The 25,780-nt window shown below is 59.2% G+C and overlaps 1 protein-coding gene across 2 annotated transcripts in view; it reads right to left on the reverse strand.

Moving 5' to 3' along the window:
• Nucleotides 1-3,579: 3,579 nt before the first annotated feature.
• FAM222A (family with sequence similarity 222 member A) overlaps nt 3,580-25,780 on the reverse strand; it is a 32,487-nt gene continuing 10,286 nt past the window's right edge. For both annotated transcript variants that reach the window (XM_069794566.1, XM_069794567.1), the window contains exons 2-3: nt 18,285-18,415; nt 3,580-6,150 (exon numbers count right to left, since the gene is read on the reverse strand). In XM_069794566.1, coding sequence (XP_069650667.1) covers nt 4,934-6,150; nt 18,285-18,366 — 1,299 coding nt within the window. In that variant the 5' untranslated portion in view covers nt 18,367-18,415 and the 3' untranslated portion in view covers nt 3,580-4,933. The remainder of the gene's footprint in view (nt 6,151-18,284; nt 18,416-25,780) is intronic.

Below are 25,780 nucleotides of genomic sequence, written 5' to 3' on the forward strand. Positions count from 1 at the left end.
TTCCCCATCCCATCCCCTCCAATCCCAATCCCATCCCCTCCAATCCCCATCCCATCCCATCACGCCTCTTTAACCGTGTTGCTCCTTTTCTGCTCATCTCCCCTCGCAGCCATCTGCAACGGCGTAGTTTCCTTTTGCAGCCGGGCATTGTGTAGGTCTGAAGGACTGACTGGGCTGGCACGATGGCATGGTGGCACAGTGACTTGGTGGCAGGGACACTGGCCAGGGCCTTGGAGGCAGCCCAGCTCGCTAAGCAAATGATATAGCAGAAAAGGGGACACTTCTTCAAACTTGATTACTCGCCGTTAGCTTTAACTGCACTGTCTCCGTTTAAATGTGATTTACATATATATCTCTCATATTGTGGTTTAAGTATTTCCCCAGGGTGAGGGAATGAATAAGTTTCATTATCACTACTTAGGAGAGGCTGAGGTTTCAGCTCTCGGCTCACGCTGCATAATCGAATGAGGACCTGAGCCGGCTCCTGCTTTCACGCCAGCTGTTATTTGAAAATGATAAACTTTGCTTTTGCCCAGCCGGGCGGCCAGGCCCCACCAGGTACACGGCGGCCAGTGCTGGCCGGGCAATGTGGAGCAGCTGGGCGAGCCCCGGCACGGGGCTCGGCCGCCCAGCGTGCCAGAGGTGGGTTCTGTGCCATGGCTGCCCCCAGCTACAGTGCTGGAGATGCGATTTTTCCAGCGTAATTGGTAATAAACTGTTTTTTTTCACTCCCGTGCAAATTCTAATGTCCCAAAGCTGAGGGGCTGTGCGTGAGCAGGGTTTAAAGTGGTTGGGATGCAGGAAAGGCAGACATCGGCGTGCCCTAGCACCCTGTGCTATCATGCTAGAGCCCATGGTGGCTCGGTGGGGATGGGGATACCACAGCCACGACGGTGACATCCCGGCATGAGATGCTTCTGCCACCTTCGGGGCTGCAGGACTTGCATTTGGCCCTTTTATACCCTGCTCTCCTAAGCCCTGAGCTATTGCACCCTCTGCCTTCAGGCATGGCCACGGAGGTGGGGGGCATCCTGAGGGGCTGGTGGGCTGGGGGTGCTTCGGCACGGCCCCCTCCCGCCCCCCCACCCCACCCCGCCGCCCTGCCAGCGATGACAAACCCAACAAAAGGAAGAGAAAAGCACTTGTCATCCAGAATGCGGAGCGCGGAAGCAAATTTATTTTTAGATAAATCTAAAGCTTAATTTGTGAAGCTAATATCAATCAAAATGAGAGATGGGGTTTTTTAAGTCTTTTTGCAGCCATGCAATTTATACTGCCTGTCTCTTCTCCTCACTCTCAAGCAGCAAAGGTGGCCGCTAAGTTTAATATCAGCCTCATGCACACCTGCCTTAGAAATTATTATTATTTTTAATAGGAAGATATTTGCAGACCAGAAATGGGATCGTTTCCCCCCGCTGCGTTCCTGCAGCACTCGTGGGGTGCTGCGCCCTGCAGGGGTGTGGGAGGCCTATGGGGCATGGTGGCTTTGCCCTGAGTGCTGGGATGCATCTTGGGGGTCCTTGCCCCATCTCCAGCTGGTGTCCACACGCGTGTCGGGTCCCCAGGGACTCACCTGCACCCACCGGAGCCGGCATTGTGGCAGCCCTGGATGGAGGCAGGTGCCCACCAAGGAGGGACACATTTATTTTGGATTATGCATTTGAAGTCCTCCCGTGCACAGTGAAGTCCTCCTCCAAGAGAGAGCTATCTGAGGGGAGAATTAACCTGCTAAATAATAAAAACCCCGTGCACCTCCTAATGAAATGTAATGACTTTGAGACCGGCAAGATGGATCGCGCCGTCGCTCCCAGCCGTTCACCCTGATTTATGGCAATGTGGGAAATATGATGGAGGCAGCGCTAATGAATCCCCCCCCCTCCAAGGAGCACTGGTAATGGAGCAAAGTTTCTCCTGGGGCCCGCAGTGAGGCTCCTTGCACCAGGCAGCCCTGGCCTCCGTAGGGTCCCCCCACTTTGGTAGCCCCCAAAGCAGGGGGGAGCCCCACAGAGGGGTCGCAGCTGGCACCGCCACTCTGTGCCCAGCACAGAGGGACCCACCAGCACTGCCGTGCTTCAGCCTCACGTTTCTTTTGATGTGGCATATTTTAATGACAAAGATCTAAGCAAATATCTTCCTCCAGCCGATCTAATTTTAACGCGTAGACAGGCAATGGCATCCCACCCCCACCCCCCCCAGTAACATTAACCTCCGTGAAAATTTCCTTTTGTCCCAATTTCTCTTTGTTCCCTGGATGGGCTGTCATGCCGCTCACTGCTGGTGACAGAGCGGTCCTCTCCTGGCATGCCATAAATATCGGCAGAACCACACGCACCATGGTTATGGCAAGAGAGCGAATGAGACAAATGGAGCCACGCTCCCTGGGTGCAGCTGTGGCCGTGGGGCAGCTTCGGGCACGCGGCTGCACGGCTGTGTCCCTGTCCCCATCCCTGTCCCCCCATCCCTGTTCTCATCCCTGGCAGACCTGGAGGGGGAGCAGCAAAAAGGCAAAAAATAATAAAGCTTTGCCCCTGACAAACCAGCCCTCTGCCCCCAGTTCACGTCCACGGCCATGGTGTGTTTTGGGTGTCCCCCCGCCACGCGCAGCTCAGGCTGGTGGGTCGTGGCCTCTCCACACTGCCGGGTGCCTGGCTGTGGGTACCACTACACCTGCAACCTGCCGTGGGTTTCTGCCGGGACCGGTCCGACAGCCAGCGCTGGCCGTGGGCAAGGGTGGGCAGGAACCGGTTGAAAAATGATCTTAATTCTGCAGGTGGATAAGTGGAAAATAAAGCCATCGCTGCCGGTGCCCTCGCAGCCATGCCGGGGGTCGCAGGCAGCTGTGGGCAGGGGTGCGAGCGGGCAGCCGAGCCCCCCACCGCCCTCAGCCCCCTCCCCGGCCAGGATAACAGCACACCATATGTCACCGCCGCGGGACGCGGGGGCCGGGGAGATGTGCCCTCTGCCCAGAGCTATTTGGGATTTAATACTATTATCCTAATGCAACCGGCTCTTTGTTCGGGCCGGGAAGCTGCTGCCGGGGCAGAGCAGGGGGGTGGTCGGGGTTAGGGGAGATCAGCCCCCTCCCAGCCAGAGCGGGGCTGCCGGAGACCCCCCCATCCTGCCCCGGCACCAGGAACCCTCCTGCTGGGGGGAAAATCGGTGGCAAACTCGCCGCAGATGATGGATGGCAGGGGAGATGCCAGCACCGCACCGGTGCCAGCTGCAGGTCCTGGGATGGGGATGGGGTACCCGACCCCCAGCACCCATCACTGGGCCCTCGGGGCTGCGAGAGGCGAGCATCCCGCGGGTGCACACAGGGCCGCAGCCCTAATCCCTGGGGATTTGGCCCACGTGCACCCACCTCGCCCGGCCACCCTTTGGTGGTGCCACGCGGGATTAATGGCTCAGCGTCGTTAGCAGGTTATTTATAGGTGCTCCTCCGTGCCCTAAAAATCTGCGGGAGGAAGGCAGGGAGCGAGGGGTTGGGGGGGGTCCCAGCTGGGGTGGGGGGGGTCCCAGCTGGGGTGGAGGGGAGCCCAGGGGTGGCCACAGCAAAGCAAAGAGACTCCAGAGCACATGTCCAGCGATATCCTGGTTTTACTTTGGGAAAAACACCATCCGGACACATGGTTTGCGGGTTTTGTGTTTTTTTGGTTTTTTTTTTTTTTTTCATTTGTTTTCTCTCATTTTTAAAACAATATAGTGCAGCCAGCACTTCTCACAGTAGAATATAATGGTCAATTTTAGTATAAAAAAAAAACATTCTCAGAGATTTGTAAATGCACTTAGTGCTTGAACAGGCCTTTCAGGGATACAGTACCTCTTTTCCGAGCACAATCACCTTGGGTTTCATCGGGGTATTTTTCTTTTTTTTTCCTTTAAACATCAAAACACTTTGTATTTTGTGGTGCGGAGCCTTTTTTAAATGAATAAATCTATTAAACACAGAATTACACATAGTGAATAACGGACCATAATGAGCATTTTGGAACTGTTTTTTTAAAAAAAAAAAAAGGAGAAAAAAGGAGGGATGTCAGCGCCCCGGGAACCATGGTCGCCTCTAACCCAGAACCAAGGTAGAACTGACAATAAGGGGAGAAAAAAAAAAAACAAACAAAAAAACCCAGCCTGGAAATGTGAGACCCGGGCAGGTTCCCGGAGGTGCCACGGGAAGGGAGAGGGGCCGGGGGTCCTGCTGGGCGCCTGGCATGGGGCCACCAAACCTCCCGGTTGAGTGGGAATAGGAGCCGGTGGCCAACGCGGGACCGGGCGAGAAGAAGAGGAGGAGGAGGAGGAGGAAGAGGGGCGGGAGGAGACTCTGTAGCAGCCAACACGTAGATGTACAGCCTAGTCAACTAAAAAAAGAAAAAAAAATTAAAAAAAAAAAAATCTGTTCAAGTTTTCAAGTGTTTTTCTTAAATAGCCTCCAGACTGTCCCCAATTATTAGCTTTAATCAAAGCAGTGCAAGTTACGGACTTCAGCTACAGGTCAGGCGCGAGCTCCCTGTGGCCACCGCGCACCGGCTGGCTGCCGGGCTGGCACCGGCTGCCAGCGAGCCTCTCGGCCGGCCGCGGCACAGGGCTCTGCCCCGCACGGATCCGGCCGGGCGCCCGGAGCGGAGCCTCCTCTCCCTGGATAGCAGCAACTCGTAGCGATTCCCTGTTCACATTCGTGGAGATAAAATGATTTCTGAGCTATATAGACAAGCGGTCCTTCGTCCTCGGCTTCCGGCGGGTTGCGGGTGTATCCAGTCTGGGGACCCCAGTGAAACGCCAGTGTCCCGGGAGCCCTTTTGGCAGCAGACCCCATGTCCCCCTCCCCGTCCCCCCGCCCTCCTCGCTGCCACGGTCCGGTACCCGCACGGTGCCGGAGGGGAGCACGGCTCGCGCCAAAGTCCTCGCCCCTGGGTTTGGGAGAAGCAGCATCGGTTCCTTATCTGTAGACGGGCAGGCGGATGTGGGCGTGCTGGTGGTCCAAGAGCCTTGGCACAGACACGGTCTCGTAGCCCTTGCCCAGCATCTGCTCCTTGATGCAGGGCGGGTGGATGTCGTTGATGAGATACTCCAGGGACTGGAGGCTGCTGCTGAGGATGGAGGTATTGCAGAGCGTCTTGCTGGGCAGCCCCTCGGCGGGGGGCACCCCCAGCTCGCGGGGCCCGGCCCCCAGCTCCGGCGGGTTGTAACAGTCGCTGTTGGGGGTCACCAAGATGCTGTTCCAGGGAGGGGCGAAGTACTGCCCCACCGAGAAGTTGCCGTGCATGCAGTTCAAGGGGGACGAGCTCACCTTCTCGGCTGCGCCGCCCAGGGCGTAGGGGCGCGAAGCCCCTGCGCACGTCTCGGGGGACTTGCTGAGGGCCCCCCCGCCGCCGCTGCCCCCGCTGTACATTCGCAGGTGCTGCTGCTGCTGCTTCTGCTGCCAGACCAGGTAGTCCATGCCCTCGGGGTAGACGCCTGCCTTGGGTCCCAGGGCCGCGGCCGGGTTGGAGCCCAGCGCCAGCTCGGTGCCCTTGCGGCACTCCGGCAGGACGGCGCCGGTGTACGCGGCGGCGCCGGGGAAGGCGCCGTGCTTGGCCGGGCTGGGGTTGGCGGCCACGACGGCCGGGCAGCCCGGCTGGGCGCCCTGCGCCTGACACTGCTGATTGATCTGGTAGATGATGCTCTGGATGGAGGGCAGGTTGGACGGCGGCAGGGCCAGGCTCCTGCCCGCCAGCGGCAGCACGGAGGCCGCCACCGTCACGTTGGGGGGCACGGGACCCTCCAGCTGCTTCTGGCTGCCGTGGTAGCTCAGCTGCCCGGCGCAGGAGGGACCTTGAGCTAAAGTGCTTGACACGGGGTAGGGAGCGACGCCGACCTGGGCGGGCGAAAGCTTAGTCCGCTTCCCCTCCGAGTTCTTCACCACGCTTTTACCGGAGGCTTTGACGATGGCCAGGAGACCCTGGTAGCCGCCGGCGTGCAGGGGGTAGGGGCTGTAGCGCTGCCCCGTGGTGTCGTAGCCATTGACCGTCCGGTTAAGGTGCTTGTGCTGGGGGACCCTGATGTTGGTGGGGAAGATCTTGATGGTCAGCGGACTGTTGGCCACCTTCTGTGCGTAGGCGTCCAGCTCGGCAGGGCTGGGGTAGCGCGGGGAATGCATGGGTGCCACCGTCTCACCTGCGGGAGCAAAGCGTAGGGTGAATCCGGTGCTGCTGGGAGGAGGGGGACCCGGTGCCCCGGCACCCAGCGCCTCCCCCCCCGGCCCCGGCTCCCACCCGCTGCTGGCAGAAACCAGGTCACGGCACCAACCTGCCCCCTCCCGCTGATGGAGTCACTTGTAAGTGGCCTAAAATAAACTCAGTGTGGAGAATGGAAATGTCACTTTACCCAACGGGGGAATCTTTCTCCGAGATTGGATTTAAACTACATTATACAAGCAATTTCATGGGTGCTTTGCGCTGCTACGAGAACCTCACCAAAAATGGAAAAGCATTGCATTTACCAGCCATAAATCAGCAGTTCCTATAATGAGCACAAAAATGTCACTTTTATGCAATTTTACAGATGAACAAAACTGGTGAAATTAACTGTGGTAACCTACTGGAGTCAGCAAAAGCCACTGCAGAAAAAAAATTATATATGTATATATTTTTGTTCCTTTCAAACTCTTTCCCAGGCAAGTTTCTGCCATTCTGGTGTGAAAACTCATTTGTCGTACCCATTATACTTTCATTTGGAGTTTATCTTGAGTATCCAATGAGCCACCAACTGTGAAAATGATTAAATCTACAAAATCTATCTAATAGATGGAATAAATTAGGTGTTTAAAATCTCCACACACACACACACACACACACAGAGGCACATGCATATACACGCCAGCACACTGGGGACGATGTTTGCTCCTGAGCTGGTCCCAAAACCCCCGGCCCTGCCAGGGGATGGACACCTGCAGCACTCTGGGAACGCCAGCCCCGGCGTCTGCCTAGAGCCAGGTTTTGTAAGGGAGAGATGGTCAAATCGGGGGGGTTTGGGTCTGGCACCCCCCCCGCCCCGAGGAGCCCCAGCCCTCCCAGGGCAATTTTGGAGGCTCCCAGGCAGCACAGCCCCACAGCACCCTGGGGAAGGGGACTGCAGGCACCAGGCATCCCCGCAGGGACACTGGGGACCACTTTGCTCCAGATGCCACCAGGACCAGCAATTCCTGATGCCACCGTGGGCTGGGTGGCAAAGTCACTGCGAAAGAGCTGTGCCATTGGATGCGTTCAGCACACCTAACAAAGTTGTTAAAATGCTCTGCAACGCCTGGCTCAATCCTGCTCTGAGAGATGCTCCGGCGCAGTGCCTGCGCCTGCCTGCATGCACAGGCATGCCTGGAGGAACCAGGCACAACGTTGAAACCAGGATTCAGGGGGAGGTTGGGGCACTGGCAGCTGCAGGATGCCATGTCACTCCCTGGGCAGCAGCATGATGTTCAGGGAGACACAGGAGCGAGGCCGTGGCCGCTCTCCGTCCTCTCCATCCAAGCGGTGCGGCAGTAATTTAACAGGCAGAACGGCAGAGCGTTCACCAGCCATTCCTCCCATTAAGCTAATGTTATGGGCTTTTTACAGGTGTCTTAAATAGACATTGTTATTAACGAGTATATTAAGCCAATTAAAACCAGGGCCTTTGAGTAGGATTTAGTGTAGCTGCCAGGAGACAGGAGGCATGGCATCATCAGCTCCCTATGGCGGGACATGTGGAGGCACGTGACATCCCGGGATATGCTGCCAGCCTCGCCGGGCACATCCCAGGCATCGACCATCCAACCTCCATAAAGCTCCCAAGCCTCAGTGGCACCTGCAGAGCAGCCAGGGAGCTGCACGGGTGCACGCGAGCGTGCATGCTGGGCGCCGCTGGGCACGGGCACCCCGTGAGTCGGCGGGCGCAGGGGCCTGCGAGCGGGACCCCGGTGGCACGGCATGGCACGGCACGCTGCCCGGCACCACGGCCCGCTGGCACCACGAGCCGTGCACATCTGCATTCCCCTTCATGCCGGCACTGCTGTCCTTGGAGGTGGCAGCATCGTGAATACTCAATTAACATGACACTAATTAGCTGGTGACACTTGCAGAATCCCTAATGAGCCCTTTCCACGGAAACACTCCTTTCCAAGCAAAAATAGTTAAAAAAAAGGGGCCATTACTGGAGGGAGGGAGGCAGCATCGCCCGTGGGCACCGCAGCTGCCCGGCGCGAGTCACCAAAACCCCTGAGCACTGGGGCTGCGGGTGACGCTTCTGGGACGGTCCACGCAGCCCCCCCTGGAGCTGCCCGCTGCTGCGGGACAGGCAGAGCTGCCAGCTCGGGTGAGCCGAGCTTGGCCAAGGGCATCCCACCCGTGAGCCCCGGTGCCAGCGCATGCCTGGGGAGTGCCGTGGCCGACGCCGAGCCAGCCTGGGGAGAGCCAGGAGCCGCCTTTGTCGCCTCTTCGTGCCAGCTGGGTTGGATGTGACAAGCCACCAATTCGGTGTGTTGTCACATATCAGGGTGACGCACCAAACCCCCGCCAGGAAAATTACAGAGCGACCGATTTCCCGGCGGCTCCCGGCACGCTGGCGGCTGTGCGGCTCCACCGCTCCCCCTCTCTGCAGTAATTACTGCTTTCTAACGGGCTGTAATTACTGCGAGATGCAAACTCTCCTGAACCACCGCCGTCACCCGTCAGGCGCAGGCAGCCCTGACACCAGCCGCTCGCTGCTGCCTTTGCCCCCCTCCTCTTAAACTTGAACCATTGGAGCCATCAAGCCAGGACCGGGTGGGATGCGCCGTGGACCCCTGGCCGGTGTGGTTTACCTCCGCTGGCTGCCGACAACGCGGGCAGGCTCAGCCGGGCTCGCCGCCACAAGCAGCCCCGGCTCTCGCCACCCCTAAACCAAATCCAGCTGCCAGCAGCACGCCAGCCTGGGGACAGGCACCCATCAACAGCCGCTTCTCTCAGAAGATGCTTCGCCAGCTCCCAGCTCCCTCCCTCCCTCACTGGCATTCCCACGGGATACGGCCGGCACACTCCCAGCTCTGGGCTCCCCCTCCCTCCCTGACCTGCTCTATTTTTCCAGCCTGCACTCAATAACAGCTAAATAATTGAATCTGCTCAGCAGCCAAAGATTTGGTTTGAATTTTATTGGAATTTTAAATTGTTTTGTTTCTTCAGTATTTTATTACTGTAAATGGAAAATGCATCGCCCGCAGTAATAATCCGATGGCTTTTTATATTACTCCGAGCTTCTGCTCAAAGCATTATTGGAAAGCCAGGCAGAAACGAGAAGCCATTATAATGGCAGCACAGGCTTATAAGATTACACCTCCAGCTAAACAACTTTTTACTTTAGCAAATTGGCCACCAAACCTGGTTCGAGACACAGATGTAAATCCCAGACCCCACCGGTGCCGCCATCCGGAATAAATCTCGGTTTATGGGTCGGGGAGCCGTGCCCAGAGCAGCCGGGTCTCTGCAAAATGTCCGACAGGGATGGGGGGCAGCTGCGCGAGGGGCAGACGGGGGATGGGGGTGCCTTGAGAAACCCCCCAAAAGCCTCCCCCGGCATGTGCACCCACTGCCGGTGTCCCATGCATCCTCAGTGTCCCATGCATCCTCAGCATCCCCCACATCCCCCGCATTGCCTGCATCCCAGCATCCCCTGCATCCCCAGCATCCCCTGCAGCTCCTGCGTCCCCCACATCGCCTGCATCCCCTGCATCCCCAGCATCCCCTGCACCTCCTGCATCCCCCACATCCCCAGCATCCCCTGCATTCCCCGCATGCCTGGCATCCCCCGCATGCCCAGCATCCCTGGCATCCCCCGCATGCCCAGCATCCCCAGGGTCCCCCACACTGTGCTTGGCTGCAGCCACAGCCCACAAGGGCTGGGGAAGAAGAAAAGATGGGGAGAAAGGAGGGGAGGGAAGCTAACTGAAGCCATCCTTGCGGCAGCAGAGACCAAGGCTAACCGGAGGCCGACGATCCGGGGCTTGTGCGGCGCAGGAGTCGGCCGACACAAACCCACAACAGTCCCCAATTACCCCCGGCCCTGGCCCCGGCTCCGCTGGGACACAATGGGCGCCGATGAAGCCCAGCTGCCGGGCCCCTAATTAACCCTGATTTTAACTGTACACTTTTAAAGGCACTAAAGCGGTTACAAAGTGGAGAACAAGGCAGGGTTAATAGCGCAGACCTAAATTGCAGGCCCGCGGGGCCTGGGCCCCATAGAAATAATAGACCTGTCTGGGCTGCTCAGCTGTCAGTCAGGCGAACAATTTGGCACCAGAGGAGCTCAGTGATGGCACAGGACGGGCAGCATCGGGGCTCTGGCAATCAGTGTCTGCTCAGTTAAAGCAGTTGTGGGATCAAAATGACACCAGGGAAGATGCTCAGCACCAGGAAGGGTGCTCAGCACTGGGAAGGATGCTCATCATCAGCAAGGATGCTCGGTACTAGGAAGGATGCTCAGTGCCAGGAAGGATGCTCAGCACCAGGAAGGATGCTCGGTACCCGGAAGGATGCTCAGCACCAGGAAGGATGCTCGGTACCCGGAAGGATGCTCAGCACCAGGAAAGATGCTCAGCACCAGGAAGAAGGCTCAGTACCGGGAAGGATGCTCAGGATGAAGAAGGACAGGAAGGATACTCAGCACCAGGAAGGATGCTCCACGCTGGTCCCACAGCCCAGCTGCCCTGGGTGTCCCCTCACCTGGTGCTGGCCGCAGCATCCCTGGCTGGGCCCCCTCTTCCATGGAGGAAGGCGAGCGCATGACGGGCAATTTATGGCTTTAATTTTCAGGCCATGATGCTGCAGGAGATGCTGCGCTCCCTGGGTGGCTGTCCCACTCTGGTAGGGGACCGTAAGTGGGATGTTGGGGTGCATGGGGGGGTACGTCCCGGAGATCAGTGCTGGCAGCACCGCAGCCCTGAGCAAGGACTCAGCGGAGACAAGCTGAGTGGGGATGCGGTGGCAGCAGCACATGGCACCTAACCAGTTAACAGCTGGCACAAAAGACATGCACTGCCTCACTCCCTCCCCTCCATTCCTTTGCTCCTCTGTGAGATGAGATAAGATGGGACAAACCTTATTTTTACACATCGAAAGCACTAAAATATTTTGCAACAAATGAAATAAGTAATCTCAGAGGTAAATCTTTATAAAGCTGCCGAAGGCGAAGCTGTGGCTGGAAGCTACCTGGCGCCTCGCTCAGGCCTCAGTTCCCTGCAGCCCCAAAGGAAAACGCTTTTCACCCCTTTTTCAGAGAGGAGCAGAGCTGCTGCCAGGGCTGCCGTGGCTGCCGTGCTCCTCCTGCCACAGCACAGCCCTGGTCAAAGCGCAGGCACATCTCGGCTGCTCTGCCACAAAGGGTGACCAGCAGTAAGACACCCCATCTCGGGGGTAACCCCATCCCGGGGAGGGTGAGATGGCGAGAGCCACCCAGCGGGACCAGCCTGGCACTGGGGATCGGGTCTGTCTGTGCTGGGACCTGCGGAGCGGCAGACATGCCAGGTGCCCGGCTGGCAGCCCCGCTCCGGTCAGGTCTGTCCCCACAGCGGCAACCTGCACCCGGGCAGGGTCATGGCTCGGCACCGCAGGTGCGCTCAGGCGTGCCCAGGCGGGTTTGCCAGGGATGCTTGGGCAAGCTGCAGCGGCCAGCGCCGTGCCCGCCGCTCGGGCAACCATTCTGGAGGAACGGATGAGGTTTTCTGCTCCAAACCTCAATGCGAAGCCCCGGCTGCTCTGTCCTGGTTCCGTCGTCACATTCACCCTGGGAAGGGGCATTTCCTGGGGGTCATCCTGCCCTGCCCCAAGCACCCTGCCAGGTGTCACCCTCCCTCGCCATCCCTCCCCATCCTGCCCTGCTTGTCTTACAGGAAAGCGCTGGTCATTCCAGTGCTGAGCTCGTGTTTCCCTCCTGCTCCAAGCCTGCGGGGCAAAGGGGCAGCAATTAGGCAGGATTTTTAATTGTGCAGGGGCAGGAGGGGGTGGGAAGGGGAGCAATGCTAAGAGCGCCAGGCAGAGGCAGGAGGAGACACTGGGGGACCTGAGCAGCCAGTCAGTGACCGGTGTGCCAATAGCTCTTATTAAAAAATAATAATGCTGCAGCCTCCAAATGAATTAAACTCTGCAAGAGCCGAGATCTCATCCCCTGGCTTTGGGACCAGGCTCCCTGTTCCCCTCACAGCAAGGAGATCCCAATGTCTTCGAAGCTTCAAAAAGCATCAAAAATCCCCTTTTTCTCTGCCTGCAACACTAGGAGCAGATTTGGGAAGAGCTAAACCCTAAATATTTGCAAAACACTTGGAAGAAACCTCAATATTTAGAAAACACTTGGAAGAAAACAAACAACACCTTGTACATTTGACAAATCAATAAAATCTCTGAAGATTGGGTCCAAGCCTCAGGTGGCAAAGCTGCCTGGGCAGGAACCGGCCGCCCCGGCCCCACAGGCAGCAGCTCCTGGCAGGACCCCCCTGCCTGCTCCGCGGGGCCGGAGGGCAGACCCTGCCCGCATGGCACAGCCGGGGCCAGGGAGCAAGGTGCTGGAGCTGGCGACCCCCTGCCAAAAGCAGGGCAAAGCTCAGGGGGTCCCAGGTGGAGCCCGGGGGGGGGGTCTCTGGGGGATGCTGTCCTGCCCAGACCCAGGGTGACCCCAGGGAGGGCGTGGGGGCGTGCAGCCCCTGGCCCTGCGGAGAGCAGCAGCAGCAGCCGGTGCGGGTGCCACGCGTCCCCCGAGCTGTTTTCGGGGTGCAGCCGGGCAGAGGGGGCCACCGGCGCTGCCCCCCACCATGCCGCTCGCTCCGCACCAGGCAGGTTGGGCTGCTGTCACATTGCACCGGCTTTCCCACCCTGTGAAGTGCGGTGGTTTCTATGGTGACTGTGTCCCCAGGATGGGTGGCACAGAGGCCACCGCGCCACGGCACAGTCCCCGGCCCCCCCGCGAGCACAGCCCCGGCAGCGATGGCAGCCACCCATGACCGGCACCCTCAGCACCACCACGGCCGCCCATAAATTGCTGTGTCCCCTCTGCAGAACCCTCCGTTGCAGGACCCTCCATTGCAGGACCCCCCATTGCAGAACCCCCCATTGCAGGACCCTCCCGCATCCCAGCCCCTGGCGTGGAGCCAGGACAAAAGCATCCTCCAGCAGAGCATCCTCGGCGCGAGGAGCAGAGAGACAAACGCGGCCCGGCTTCGGGGGCTTAAATTAAAACCAACTACAGAAATAATAGCGGGAGAAATCCATCTGAATAACCGTAGGTGGCAAACCCCGCGCGGCAGCCGTGCAGGAGCCGTAATCTGTGAAGACAACAAAATTCATGACAAAGCACAAAGGGAAGCGCCGGGCTTCGCCATCCCCAGATATTCATCCGTTAACACGTTCCCTTTTTAGGCTGACATGTCATTTCAGACGGGCCTTTTTTCCTCCCCTTTCTTCTCCCCCTCGACGGCGCGCGGCTCTGCCGAGGCGGCTGCTGAATTGGATCACCTCAGGGCGAGCACTTTATTATCTGCAGTCAAAGCGTCACCACAAATACCCGTCTACACACACACGTGTCACTTCCCATTTGTCTCCTCCACGAGGTATTAGCGCCGTGCGCCGCCCTGCACTGTGCCACCGCGTCCACCGGCGCGGCAAAGGCAAACGGCGCTGAGCGGGAGGCACGCAGGGAGGGCAGCATCACGGCCATAAGGATGCCCTGGTGCCACCCCACTGCTGCTCCGATGCCACCCTGATGCCATCCCAATGCAAACCCTGATGCCACTCCAATGCCATCCTGATACTATCCCAACGTCATCCCAGCGCCACTCCAATGCTATCCCAGTGCCACTCCAATGCTGTCCCAATGCCATCCTGATGCTACCCCAGTGTCACCCCGAAACTGCCCCAATTCCACCCTTATGACACCCAGATGCCACCGCAACACCACCATGATGCTGCCCCGATGCCACCTCTATGCCACCCAACACTGCCCTAGCACAGCACTGATGCTGCCCCAGTGCTGTCCCACTACACAGCCGCCGAGGGGACCTCAGGACCGGGAGGGACACCACCGCAGCTGGCAGCCCCGCAGCTCAGCCCAGCCGCTCCCCAGCCCCTCTGCTCTATCATTGACAGTAAATTAATATTTGATTCATTTTAAGACACGGGCTTTGCATGCCGTGCATGGCTGCTGGCACCCACGGCACCCCATCCCTGCCAAGGGGGAGCAGAGGGGGCACCCCCGGTGCAGGCTGCGGGCAGCGGGTGCCCCGTCCCCGGGTCTGCAGCCCTGCATGGCCCTGCTGGTGCCCAGGAACCTGCTCCGCGGCCGATGGATCAGTGCGGTCTTGGAAAGTTTGGACACAAACCAAAACCCCCTCATGTGCCGGGGCGTTACCAGTGAAACCCACCCAACGACCAGGGCTCTGACCTGGTGGGAGACGGTCACACCCGGAGAGGCTGCCCCAGCACCAAGCAGCTCCCCTGCACCCAACCATCTCCCACCGCGCACGTGACCGATCGAAAAGTGGTTTTGCAGCGTTTCCTGGCAGGGAAAGTGCAAGTCAACAGCACATTTTGGGCACGGCAGTTAATTGAACTCCTTTTTATGGCACGTATATAAATACACAGCACCATCATTAACCGATCCCTTCCAGAAACTGAAAATGAAAGAATTAATCTTATTTCACTCATGTGTAACCCCTCATGAAATTAAAATGATATTTTATGGGTGTGTACAAAAGCAGAGCCTTGCTGCAGCTACTTTAATGAAAATGCCCTTGGAATAAGTAGAATTGGGTAACGAGAAGCCATTAAACGGGGCTTTATCCCATATGCAATTAAACACTGATGAGAGTCCCCACGGGCGAGTGGGGAGAGCTGTGGGTGACCCTGGAGCCGGGTCCCCGGCGCTTTGCTGCTCTCTGAGCCCCGGCCATCACCTCTCATTAGTGTGTTAATAACCCAGCCGGAGCCCTGGGAGGGCTCACGCCAGTCCCCAAGAGCCATTTCTTGTTTCTTACACCATCCCCATGGGGCCTGAGGTGCGAGGTCCCATGGGACCCCCAGCACAAGGCCACAGTGGGGCTGGGCTCCAGATCCAGCCCCGTCAGAAGGATGCAGGCGGTGAGAGGGGGTGGCTGATGCTTGCATGGCGAAACGTGATTTTAGCACGGGGGGAGCTCAGGGAGCTCCCCGTAACTCCCAGCTCCATATGGATCCCACTCCCTTAGAGAAGCATGCATCCTGCACCCCCCAGCCGCACGCCCAGCCCCAGGCTGATGGCAGAGCAGTGCGGGCTGAAGGAGGGCACATAGAAAGTAACATTTAATTAAATATAAGCCACCGTTACATTACGGCAGAGAGCAAGAGCAGCAAAGAGTTTGGCCAAGCTGAGAGTGGTATTATTTGATTTATAATTTAAATAAAGCTCAGGATTCCTGTAATGCGTGCAGAATAAAATCAAAAGGGACCAGGCTGCTGGAGTTAATTGGACGTGATATTTTCCTGAGGATGCTGCTTCTCCGCAGGCTCCTGCTCCTCGGCTGGAGGCGGGCAGACGCAGGCAGAGCTGGCAGGGCTCCGGGCACCCTCCTGCTGCCTCCTGCATCCTCCTCGAGGATGCAATGCCGCCATGCCAGGCTGGTGCCCGTGATGCAGCTCTGGGATTACCGGCAAGGGAAACCGGCTGCTGCCATGAGCTGGCAACAGCGAGCACCGCAGCAAAGTCACCTACAGCATTTAACCGGATGGGTTTTGTGGGATGCGCCGAGCCCGCTGGGATGCGGCCACGCCGGTGCATGGGGCACCAAGTCGGGGGGACAGGAATTAGCGGGAGAGCCAAGGGGCAGAACCAGGGGGTGAAGGCACCGGGGCCATCAGCTCCCAGCACGGGCAGGAAAATCAGTCAGCTCACCTTTTATGTGAAATTAATACAAAAATTAATCAGCAGCACGGGCAGGATAATAGGATTTCACAGTGGTGCTGGGCCAGACGGCCAATGTGCTGAGAGCCAGACTCATTTAATATCGACAGAAACAATGCCAGAGGACAGAAATAAGACCCATAAAGATAATTACTGAGATACTCAGGAGCAAATTAAGTAATCAGAGGCACTTCTAAATTGTGCCTCGTTTTAAGAGAACGCTATCTTTGTCGATTACCTACGCAGGCGTTTAGGAGGCGGCAGGAGGCTCGGCCCTGCGCGCCGGCTCACCGGCCCCTCTGTGCCGCGCTTACCGCAGGTGCCATAAATAAAGAAGAGAAAATCGTATTCCAAACCAGATGCTTGGCCCTGGATGTCACCTGCAATTTAATTTGCACTAGCAGGAGGTAGAGAGGAGCGAGATGCACTGGATTTGCCCATAATGAGCGGAAACATACGGGCAGCTAAACTTTGATTAAGGTGACCTGGCTGGCGGCAGCCGGCGGTGAGCGTGGCACAGGGGTCCGGCTGGGGAGCTCAGCCACTGCCGCCCGCCCCAGGGGATGAGCCCCAGTTGGGGGACAAGCCTCAGAGAACTCGGGCGAGCGTGGTCCTGCCCTGAGGGATGGGGCACGATCAGCCAAAAACCCCGGTACCCCAGTCCCCTGCACCTGCCTGGGTCCAGCTTGGGGTCAGGCCTCTGCAACCTGCCCTCCTCCCACCGGCATGGCTCAGGACCCCCCTGCACCCCGGGGCTGGGACCCTCCGAGGACGGGGGTGGTTGCACCCAAGAGCAGCTCTCCCCACCGATGGGTGCCTTGCCACGCGGTGACACCACGTACGGGCTCCTGCTCCCCAAACCTCATTTTAGCATCGGCTATGGTGGGGCGGGAAACGCTGGGGAGCACCAGCCCCCCCTCGCCCGGCAGGAGGGTGCTCCTGGGCCCCGTCCCCAGGGTGCTGTTCCTCAGCATCCCTATGAGCCAAGACGGTCCCTGGCTCTGAGCTGCAACCGGGGAACGCAGCGGGGATGGGCGGGCATATCCTGACCTCAGAAGACACCACACTGGGCTCGACACAAAGATGCCCAGTGCCAAACACCTCTGGTCTCCAGAAAACCCTGCCAGGCTCAGCCTGCCCACAGGTCTCAGACCGTGTGGGCACAGCTGAGCTAATTAGCCGGCGGCAACGAGGCGTGCTGGGAGCCGGACCCTCGTGCCAGCCCTGCGCTGCCGTGCGCTGCTCAGGCGTGACGGATTAGGAATAATTTTACAAGAGCAACATCCGTTTTCCTTCCAGACACTAAGAAGGAGACCCCGGCGGCACCGTGAGCTCCAATGCAGCGCAAGCACGTGGGGGGACCACGCACGCACCCACCTGCTTTGCAGACTCGCCGAGACCCCCAAAAGCTGACACCCCAATGGGTACTCAGGGGCAAACAGCTCAGGGGGCATCAATCCCGACTGCCCCTGCAACGCTGGGACGTGTGGGTGCCCATCACCCTGCCTCCGGCCTGGGTGCATCGCTCCCTGCAGCGATGCTGCGCTGGAGCTTGGGGAGCTACACCCAAAAAAATAACCCTCCTGGCTGCCAGTGTGACCCATGCCCCGCCGGAGTGATGCTGGGGGTTCCCAGGGTGGCCGAGCATCACCCAAACCCCGCGCCTGGCTCCCGCAGCTGTGTCGGGGTACCCAGGTAGAGGGGAAAAAACGTCTCCGGGAAAATACAGATCATTAAACAAATGCCCGGGGGCTGTCACAGACTAACAAGCAGAGCTTTAGCAGCTGATTTGTCTTCAGCCAGCAATGTTTAAAAATCCAACTGAGACCAGCAGAAAAATATCCACTCCCCTCTTTAAAACACACATTCATCACTTGAGAATCTTAATGCGTCTTTCCCAGCCGGGGAGGTCAAACACGCCTGCCTAAAGCAGGCTCATTAAATATACATTTAATCACGGTTTGGATTGAGAGACAAAGGCTGGGAGAGACAGGTGCTTTACTGGAGTGACCTTTTGGATCCCATTTTAATGTAACTAGTTTACAGCTTATCTGAAAGGCCAGCTCCTGGGGAAGGCGAGCTGCAGCAAAACGGGGAAAGTAATTAGGGGGGGAAGGGCCGGGGAGGTTTGGGGGGCCACGGAGCAGACGACGGCAGCATCCTCTGCTGCCGCCGCGCCTCCCAGACAGCTCTGCAACATTTTCTGAAGTTCGACTTATCAACCAGAGCAACCCAATTTAATTTGCTTATCTTGTCTCCTTCCTCCCTCCCTCCTCCCCGCTTCTCCTGCTCTTTTTAATTATCGGTTAAATAAATGTCTTTTTCAATAAGGGAAGCAGCATCAAAGCGGGCGCGCACCCCCCCCCTCCCCGGGCACTTACACTTGCGCGGCTCCAGCGCCTTGTTGGGGCAGGCGAGGTGCTGGGCTGGGGGGTTCTGGGTCCTCTGCAGGCAGGCCAGCATGGTCCGGGTCTGCCGGCGGGCAGCGCCGCCCCCGCCGCCGGCCCGCGCCCTGCCGAGAGAAGAGACATGCCGGTGAGGCGAGGGGACCTGCCCGCCCCGCTGCCCACCACCCTCCTGCCCACCCAGCTGCTTGCCGGGCGGAGGAGCAGGAGGCGGGAGCTCCCAGCACTGACCACGGGCATGCACGCTGCTCAGAGCCCTTTGCTCCTTTGGAGATACATAAATAACCGGGAAAGCCTTAAATAAGTATGAATGTATATGAAGTAAATCTGAAGGTCTCAGTGGATGATTTGCGCTTCTTGCAAAGCTTTCCGCCCTTCCCGCCAGGAACGGGGCAGAGCCAGGGCATCCCTCCAGCACCGCGCTCCTGGCAGCGCCAGACAGCTCTGCCGGCGTGCCAGCCGGCACCTCCCGGCAGAGAGCAACCCTGCCGGCTCTGGCCAAGGCTGGGGAAAGACAGCGTTAAAATCCTGCTCGGGGTCCTGGGATCTGTCGCCAGCTCCCAGCTGGCATCAAAATCTGCTCGACAAAAGCTGGAGGGGTCAGGCCAAAGTCATCGCCGCCACCGCTCTGCTAATTGTACATCCTTCACGAGCCGCCGTGGAGGGCATGAATTATAACCAGTTGCTGCTGACACCCTCCCACTGCTCCGGCTGGCGTGGGGAGTGATATTCCAGCTCGGAAAGGGCAGGGAGACGTGGGCAGGAGCAGCAGAAGAGCAGGCAGCGGTGCCCATCCTCCAGCGTCGCAGCTTCTGAGCCATTGCTCTCCCGGCTGAACATTTACTGATGGCTGGGTGGCACGGCTGGGTACATCGCTTCATCGCAGGGGAACAGCCATTCAGCAGACGGGATGTTTCCTGCACGCCCCGGCGCTGGCGCATGGTGCCGGGGCCAGCACGCAGGGGAGCCTTGCGGTGGCCTCAGGCACACGCTGGCAGAGCCTGTGACCATCACCCACCGGGCAGCAAAGCACGGACGGACACTCCCCGAGCTGTGACCGGGGCTCTCCTTGCTCCGCTGGTTTAAATGTCACCCTTCAAAACGCGCTTTCGCAGCCACTGCAGGCACACAGACGTCGGTACCTGCGCGCTTGCCGCTCGCTCCCGCCCCGTGCCCCCCTCCACCGGGCAGGGGGGTCCCAGGCTTTGGGCTCGTCCCCGGGCTGGTTGGCTGGCGGTGGCGGTGGGACCCGTGCGGGGCGTCAGTGCCGTGGCCGGGCTCTGCCCGAGGGGGCTGGGGGGGTCTCACGCCATCCCCCCTGCTGCAAACTGGGGGCAAGGGAGATACTCATTAGCAAAAGGTGTGAGGAGCAGGAGGGGAGGAGGAAGTCATCTAATACGAAGCAGGTGTCTGGAGAACCCAAATTGTGCTGTTTTCTCCTAATAATGAAGTATTCATGAGTAAAAGCCTTTTTCACTACTTTCTTAAGATACTAATTTCACAACAAGCGCCTTGTTACCATGCAATTATTCCAATCGTGCATTTCTCCCAGATTCCATCTGTCCTCGCGCTCTCTAAATGAAAGACAATCATGTAACCACCTTTCATTATTCACTATTTTACTTTCAGCAAAGGTACCCTGAAAGAAATGATTTCCTCTGAAAGGGACTTTTATTCAGTTTCAAAACCAATTTTCTCCTATTACTGTCTTAAAAAAAAAAAGGAGGGGGGCAGGGAGGTGTTTTTATTTCATGCATTACATATCCTTTGTTAACGCAGCTCGCAGTAAAAGCAGCCGTATCCATTTTCTGGCTTCGATTTCTGGTAATTTTAAAATATGCCATTACAATCAGGCAGAAATTATACAGTTTGAAAAGAGAATGAAGTGCTTCTTATTCAGAGGCTGAGCGCACTTGACTGCCAGGGAGCTCGCCTCTCCCCGCCGGGACTCGGGGTTCATTACACAGCCCCGCTCCCAGCGCGCCTCGGCTCCCCCGGCACGCGCCGGCGCACACCCACCGCCCGGCTTCGGCGGCGGCTGCATCCGTGCCGGAGAGCTGCTGCGCCGACCCCATCCCCGCAGGGTGGACCCGGGTCGGGGCACCCACGGCCACGCGGGGGATGGCTGCACCCGGTACCGGCTCCCGCCGTACCTGAGCCTCACCTACGCGGTGACCTCGGGGCCGGCGTCCCGCCGGGTGTCACCATCTGGCCGATTAGCGGGCAGACGTCACCTCCTCCCCTGCAGCGAGTCCGGCTCCTCGCCGGGACGCTGCCCCGTGGCTCTGTCCCCGTGCCCCAGACACGGGCTTCGCGGGCGGCTCGGTGCCGCCGCTGGATGCGCGTCGGGTCCCTGAGAGCAAGGAGAGAGCACCCGGGGAGGAGGTGGCACAGGGCGAGCGGAGAGGCCAACCTGCTGCCGTGGGGCAGGATGCGGCCGCTGGTGGGGCGCCAAACCCTGGTGCCAAGAGGAGTGAGGGCGAGGATGCAGCTCCAGTCCCTCTGGAAGCCCCCAGGGAAGTGGGAGGGGGGTATGCTGGCTGCGGGTGTCCTTGGCCCTGGGGACCACACAAATGCGGGTCTCCTGGGGCCACCCCCATGATGGCACGGGTGCTCTTCCCCACCACTGCTCTCCGGGCCCCGCCACGCACCCACGCACAGCCCAGCATCCTCCCGGAGACGTCCTGACCTCAGCCGTGCACAGCAGGAGCATCATCGGCATCAGCCGGGAGAGCCACGGCAGCCACATGCCAAACTAAATAAAGCCACCGATTAATTCAGACCCCCGTTTTGCCCCCGTCTCCTGGTGTCACGTAGTGGAGATGATTTTTCCGACAGCTACACTGCGCTTCTCCCCACCTTCACGGGCACACTTCACAACCCCCAGTGCCGCACGCACCACGACACCGTCCCTCCGTCCCGGCACCCTGCCGGGCACCCCCAACCCCCTAAAGTGCCCGTAGGCGACAGGGTGGGCGGCCCGGCACAATGGGCATCTGTGCCGCTGTGGCATTTCGTTAATGCCGCTCAGAAAAGCCCCTGAATCAGCTGATGGGAATTGGGCGCTGGGCTGTCCGAACGCTTAGTGCCGGCTTAGTTAGCTCCATCTGCATTTGAACTAATTCCAATCAGCAGGATCCGATTTAGTTCAAGCTGCTCTGGCTCTTTCATGGCAGGAAAGACAACACTCAGCAGTTTTGCCAAACCGCCCCGAGTCTGCACGGCCTCTGCCCAGCCTGCACCAATGGCCCCGCCAGCGGCACAGCCGGCACAGTGGCATGTGGCGAGAGCGTCCCACTCTCAGGGATGCCAGGAGCGGGGTCCCTCGGAAATGCCAGGATCGGGGTCCCTTGGGGACACCCAAAGCAGGGTCCCTTGTGGACACCCGGAGCAGGGTCCCCCAGGAGCCCCAACCCTGCATCCCACGGCACCGCTCCCCAGCCCTGGCATCATCCCCCTCCATCCTTCCCCAGCCCCTCTCCAACCCACTCCTTCCCGCTCCCCACCCCAGGCCAGCTAATTTTGAAGCCCTATCTCTACATCGTACTATTTATAAGCCCAAGGTCTTTGTGACTTTAATAAAAAAAAACCAACACCCTCTATGTCTAAAACCCCCGTGACGGGAGGGTTTGGCACCTCCTCTGACATCAGCGGCTGATAAGTCGGGCTTATCTCCTCCGAGAGCCCCGCGAAGGTCCCTCCGGCGAGATAAGGCCAGCGCAGCTGTCGATAGAGGCTTTCGCAGGCGAGGATTTAGATAAAAGAAAATGTGACGGGGGGAGTGGTGGCAGGGGCGGAAAGGGAACTTTAAAAGTCTCAGCCTGAACTGGGTCTGTGCCGCTGGCCCGGCAGCACGACGAGAGGGGAGGGGAGGGCAGGGGCAGCCCCAGGCAGCAGGTTGGGCAGGAGCAGCTCTCTCACTGGGAAAAGCAAGGGCCAAGGTCTCTGTCACCATCCGGGCTCCGGTGCATCATGTGTGCATCCTTCCTTGGGTGCTATCGGGGCGGCCGGGGTGCAAGCCCATAAAAAGGGAGTTTTCGGGGTTGGGAGAGGAAGAGGGGCAGGAAGAGGGATGCTGCAAAGCTGTTCAAGTCATGCCACCGTGTGTCCCCCCCCGGCTATTAAAAGACAGCGCTGGGTTCGGCACAAGGACAGGAGGTAACCGGGTCACCCCAGCTAAGAGAGGTGCAAGAGGCTTCTGACAGTGCCAGACAGACGGACAGCGTGGGAGCGAGGCCAAGGCTGGCAGCAACCTTCGCAAGCCGGCAGCACTGATAAATTAAGCAAAAGCCCTCGCTGGTCCCCGGCGTGCCGAGTACAACAAATCCACCTGCCGTGGTATTGGGGCTACCTGTCATGACCGGGGACGCCCCTGTCCCTCGTCCCTCCATGGTGGGATGGAGGAGAAACCCACCGTCCCACTGGGGAGCTCCCCTTCCCCGCGGCCCCGGCGACATTGGTGCTACCCCCGAAGCAGCCCAGGCACAGCTGCTGACACCGTCCCCCCCAGAGAGTGTTTCCCCATCAGATGGCATCCCTCCTGTGAGGATGAGGAGGTGTCAGGGGAGGAAGGCTTCCCCTCCATGCACAGAGGGGAGTGAGCAGGATTTCGGCTGGTGCTGCCACCTGGCACCACGGCGGTGCAGGCAGCTGCCGTGCCAGCTTGTGCCCATCTCCCATCCAGCAGCAGATTTATGGTCCCCCGGCCAAGGCGGTGGAGGCGACACGGTGCTCGGCGAGCGACGCCGCAGCTCAGTCCTGCAACGGGCGAGCGCGGGAAAGGTCACCCCGCCGTAAATCATGGGGAGCACCAGATAAAATAAAGCAGAAAGTTTGACGCCGCCGTGCCGAGGGCTGCAATAAAGCACGGCGCGGTGCCGCCGGCCGCGCCGCGACCTTCCCCTCGCCCAGCCGCTGCTCCATCCCACCCGGCTAATCCGCTCCCCTCCGCGCACTCCAGCCCCAGGCCTTTCAGGGGGCCCTGTTAATAATTAAATGTTAATCTAAAAAGCAATTTTAGCTGCAGTGCTGCAGATCTGGTTAGAGATTACATTAGCATGTAAGAGTCAAGGGTAATTTTCTCTAACCCCTCTTGTGATCTTTAAAACCCGCAGATCTTAAAGCAACACCAGCTCCTCTGATTAAAATTGGAAGCTGGGGTTTGCGATGGATAATGATGCTGGAAGTGATTATTTTGCCGCTCGGGATCTCGCTGGGGTGGTGGGGGAGCGGGGACTGCTGGGGGAGCAACCCGCACTGGCTGAGCAGCTTCTCCCAGCCTGGGCCCTGCAGAGACTCGGGGAAGGTGCCCGGGGTGAGCCCAGGACCCGGCTGGCACTGAGCAAAACTGCACCCTCGGCTTGAGGGTCCAACCCTGGCGGCTGGACCTTGCTCAGCTGTGCGCTCGGGGGGGGGGGGGTCCGTCGCCTCCCAACTTCTCCATCATCCCCCACCCTGGGAGACGGAGCCTGCAGGGAAAACCCCACGGAGGAGAGGGTGCATATCCCAATGGAGATGTGGGTGCACAAGCCTCTCCCGAGTGCACCCTGCATGGGGATGGGACGGTCCCCTCCAGTGCTGGGGACACCACGAGGCATGCGGGGACAGGCAGGGCCAGGCACTGCCCGCGCCCCTATCTCAGCCCCAACGTGGGGGGCAACTGCCGCTCCGACACACTGAGCATGCCCATTTCCCACTCCCCCAGTGCCTGCCTTTACTTATGGAGGAAACATTTCGCTGCCCCACTGCCAGTGGGACGGTGCCTTTTCAGGGCTGCTGTGACACTGGAATGGCATGGAGTTCACCAGTGACGGCACGCTGCCAGGGATGGAGCGGCACCGGTGCAGGCAGCGAGGGCTGCGAGCCCACGCTGGAACCCAGACAGAGCATCCCCTCGCTGCTGGTATCTTAAGGCAGCAACAAGGAAAGGTCTCTCCCATCCCACCCAGAGCCGAGGTTTCTGCTCCCGCAGTGGCTCCAAGGAGAAACCCCTCAAACCATTCAAGAAAATCAACATCAAAAAATATCCCAAAATATCCTTTTGCTCGCCAGTGGGGCCGGGGAGGCTGGGCCGGGGGCACGGCTGCTACAGCCCGGAGCAGAGGACATGAGCAAATTGCCTCTCGACCGGTACAAATGACCCGATGGAAGAAATAAGGTATCAGATGTGTCCATAATGATGGAATTAAAAAAAAACAATTTGAGTGCTGTTGAGCATTTGCAGACATCCTCACGCAGGGCTCGGGCGGCCTGGTTAAATTTATGTGTCAGCTTTAAGGAGGCCTCTCATCAAATGAGCTATTTTGGGCAGAGATTAAAGATCTATTTTAGCTGTGAGCGGGAACGGCTCTCAAACAGGTTAATAATGATTCTGGAAATCCAAGCGTCTCCAGTGCCCTGGGGCAGGGCAGCCGGAGCCCTGGGCAGCGCCAGTGGGTCCTTGAGGGTCCCCACACTGGGAGGTTGGGGGACCCCGGTGTAATGTCCCCCTGACCCGCTGCCATCCTGCCGGGGAGGAAGAAATCCCCGTGCCGCTGCTGGGCGAGGAGAGGCTGTGGCGCTGAGCAGGCGTGGGTAATTGGAAGTGGCAGACGCTGGCACGCCACTGCAGAGAAGGTCATTACGTGGGACTGGGAACGGAATGCCAGGAGCGGGGAGGGGGGGAGTGGCCCTGTTAGCAAAGGTCAGGGCCCCGCTCGGGTGCCTTCGGTGTTTTTGGCAGAGCCCGACCCTGGCTGCGTGCACCGGGGTCCCGGCAGGGCCGGCGCGCAGCGTGCGGGCAGGATCTGCTGACAGGTAGGCTTTTGCCCAGCCCCTCGAAGAGAAACCTCGCTCATCCGACACGGTCATGCCATGCCTCCGTCCCGCGCGTGGGTGGGGGGAGGAGGGAGAGGGGCCGAGCCCACCGAGCTGCCCATCGTCCCCCGCAGCGAGAGCCGCATGTTCACGGGCATTTGGTCCCAGCCCCAGCAGACACGCGGGATCAAACCAGCAGAAAAGCCGAGCGGTTCCAGGGAGACCTCCAGAGCAACTGAAAGCACCCTGGACCCCCAGGAGCCGGGAGCCCAGCCCAGCACGGGTGTCCAACCCCCGGGTGTGTGCAGCACCCACGTCCCCAGCCGAGACCCAACAAACTCGACACCGCAGAGACCAAAGCTCGCCAGCACGGCTCCTCCTGCCCCATCCTGAGGGCTCACCTGCCCCCCGCAGTGACAGGGGGCCCGGGGCTCCCGCGGCGGTGCCCGGGCCGGCCAGCCGCCCGTCCGGCTGCACCATGCGCGGCAGCCAGGCGCACGCCGCTCGGTAATTACAGCCCCGAGCGCCTGAGCTGTGAAAGAATCCGACGAAGGAATCCAGGGTAGATCGCGCTGCTGAAATTACTATAATCAAAGGCTTTCACAAAGGCTTCAAATGCAACCAATTACCCTGAAAGGCGAGGCAAGAAAGAAAACAAATTAACGTGTTTGCACAGA

The sequence above is a fragment of the Haliaeetus albicilla genome, chromosome 10 (assembly GCF_947461875.1).
Source record: "Haliaeetus albicilla chromosome 10, bHalAlb1.1, whole genome shotgun sequence".
NCBI lineage: Eukaryota > Metazoa > Chordata > Aves > Accipitriformes > Accipitridae > Haliaeetus > Haliaeetus albicilla.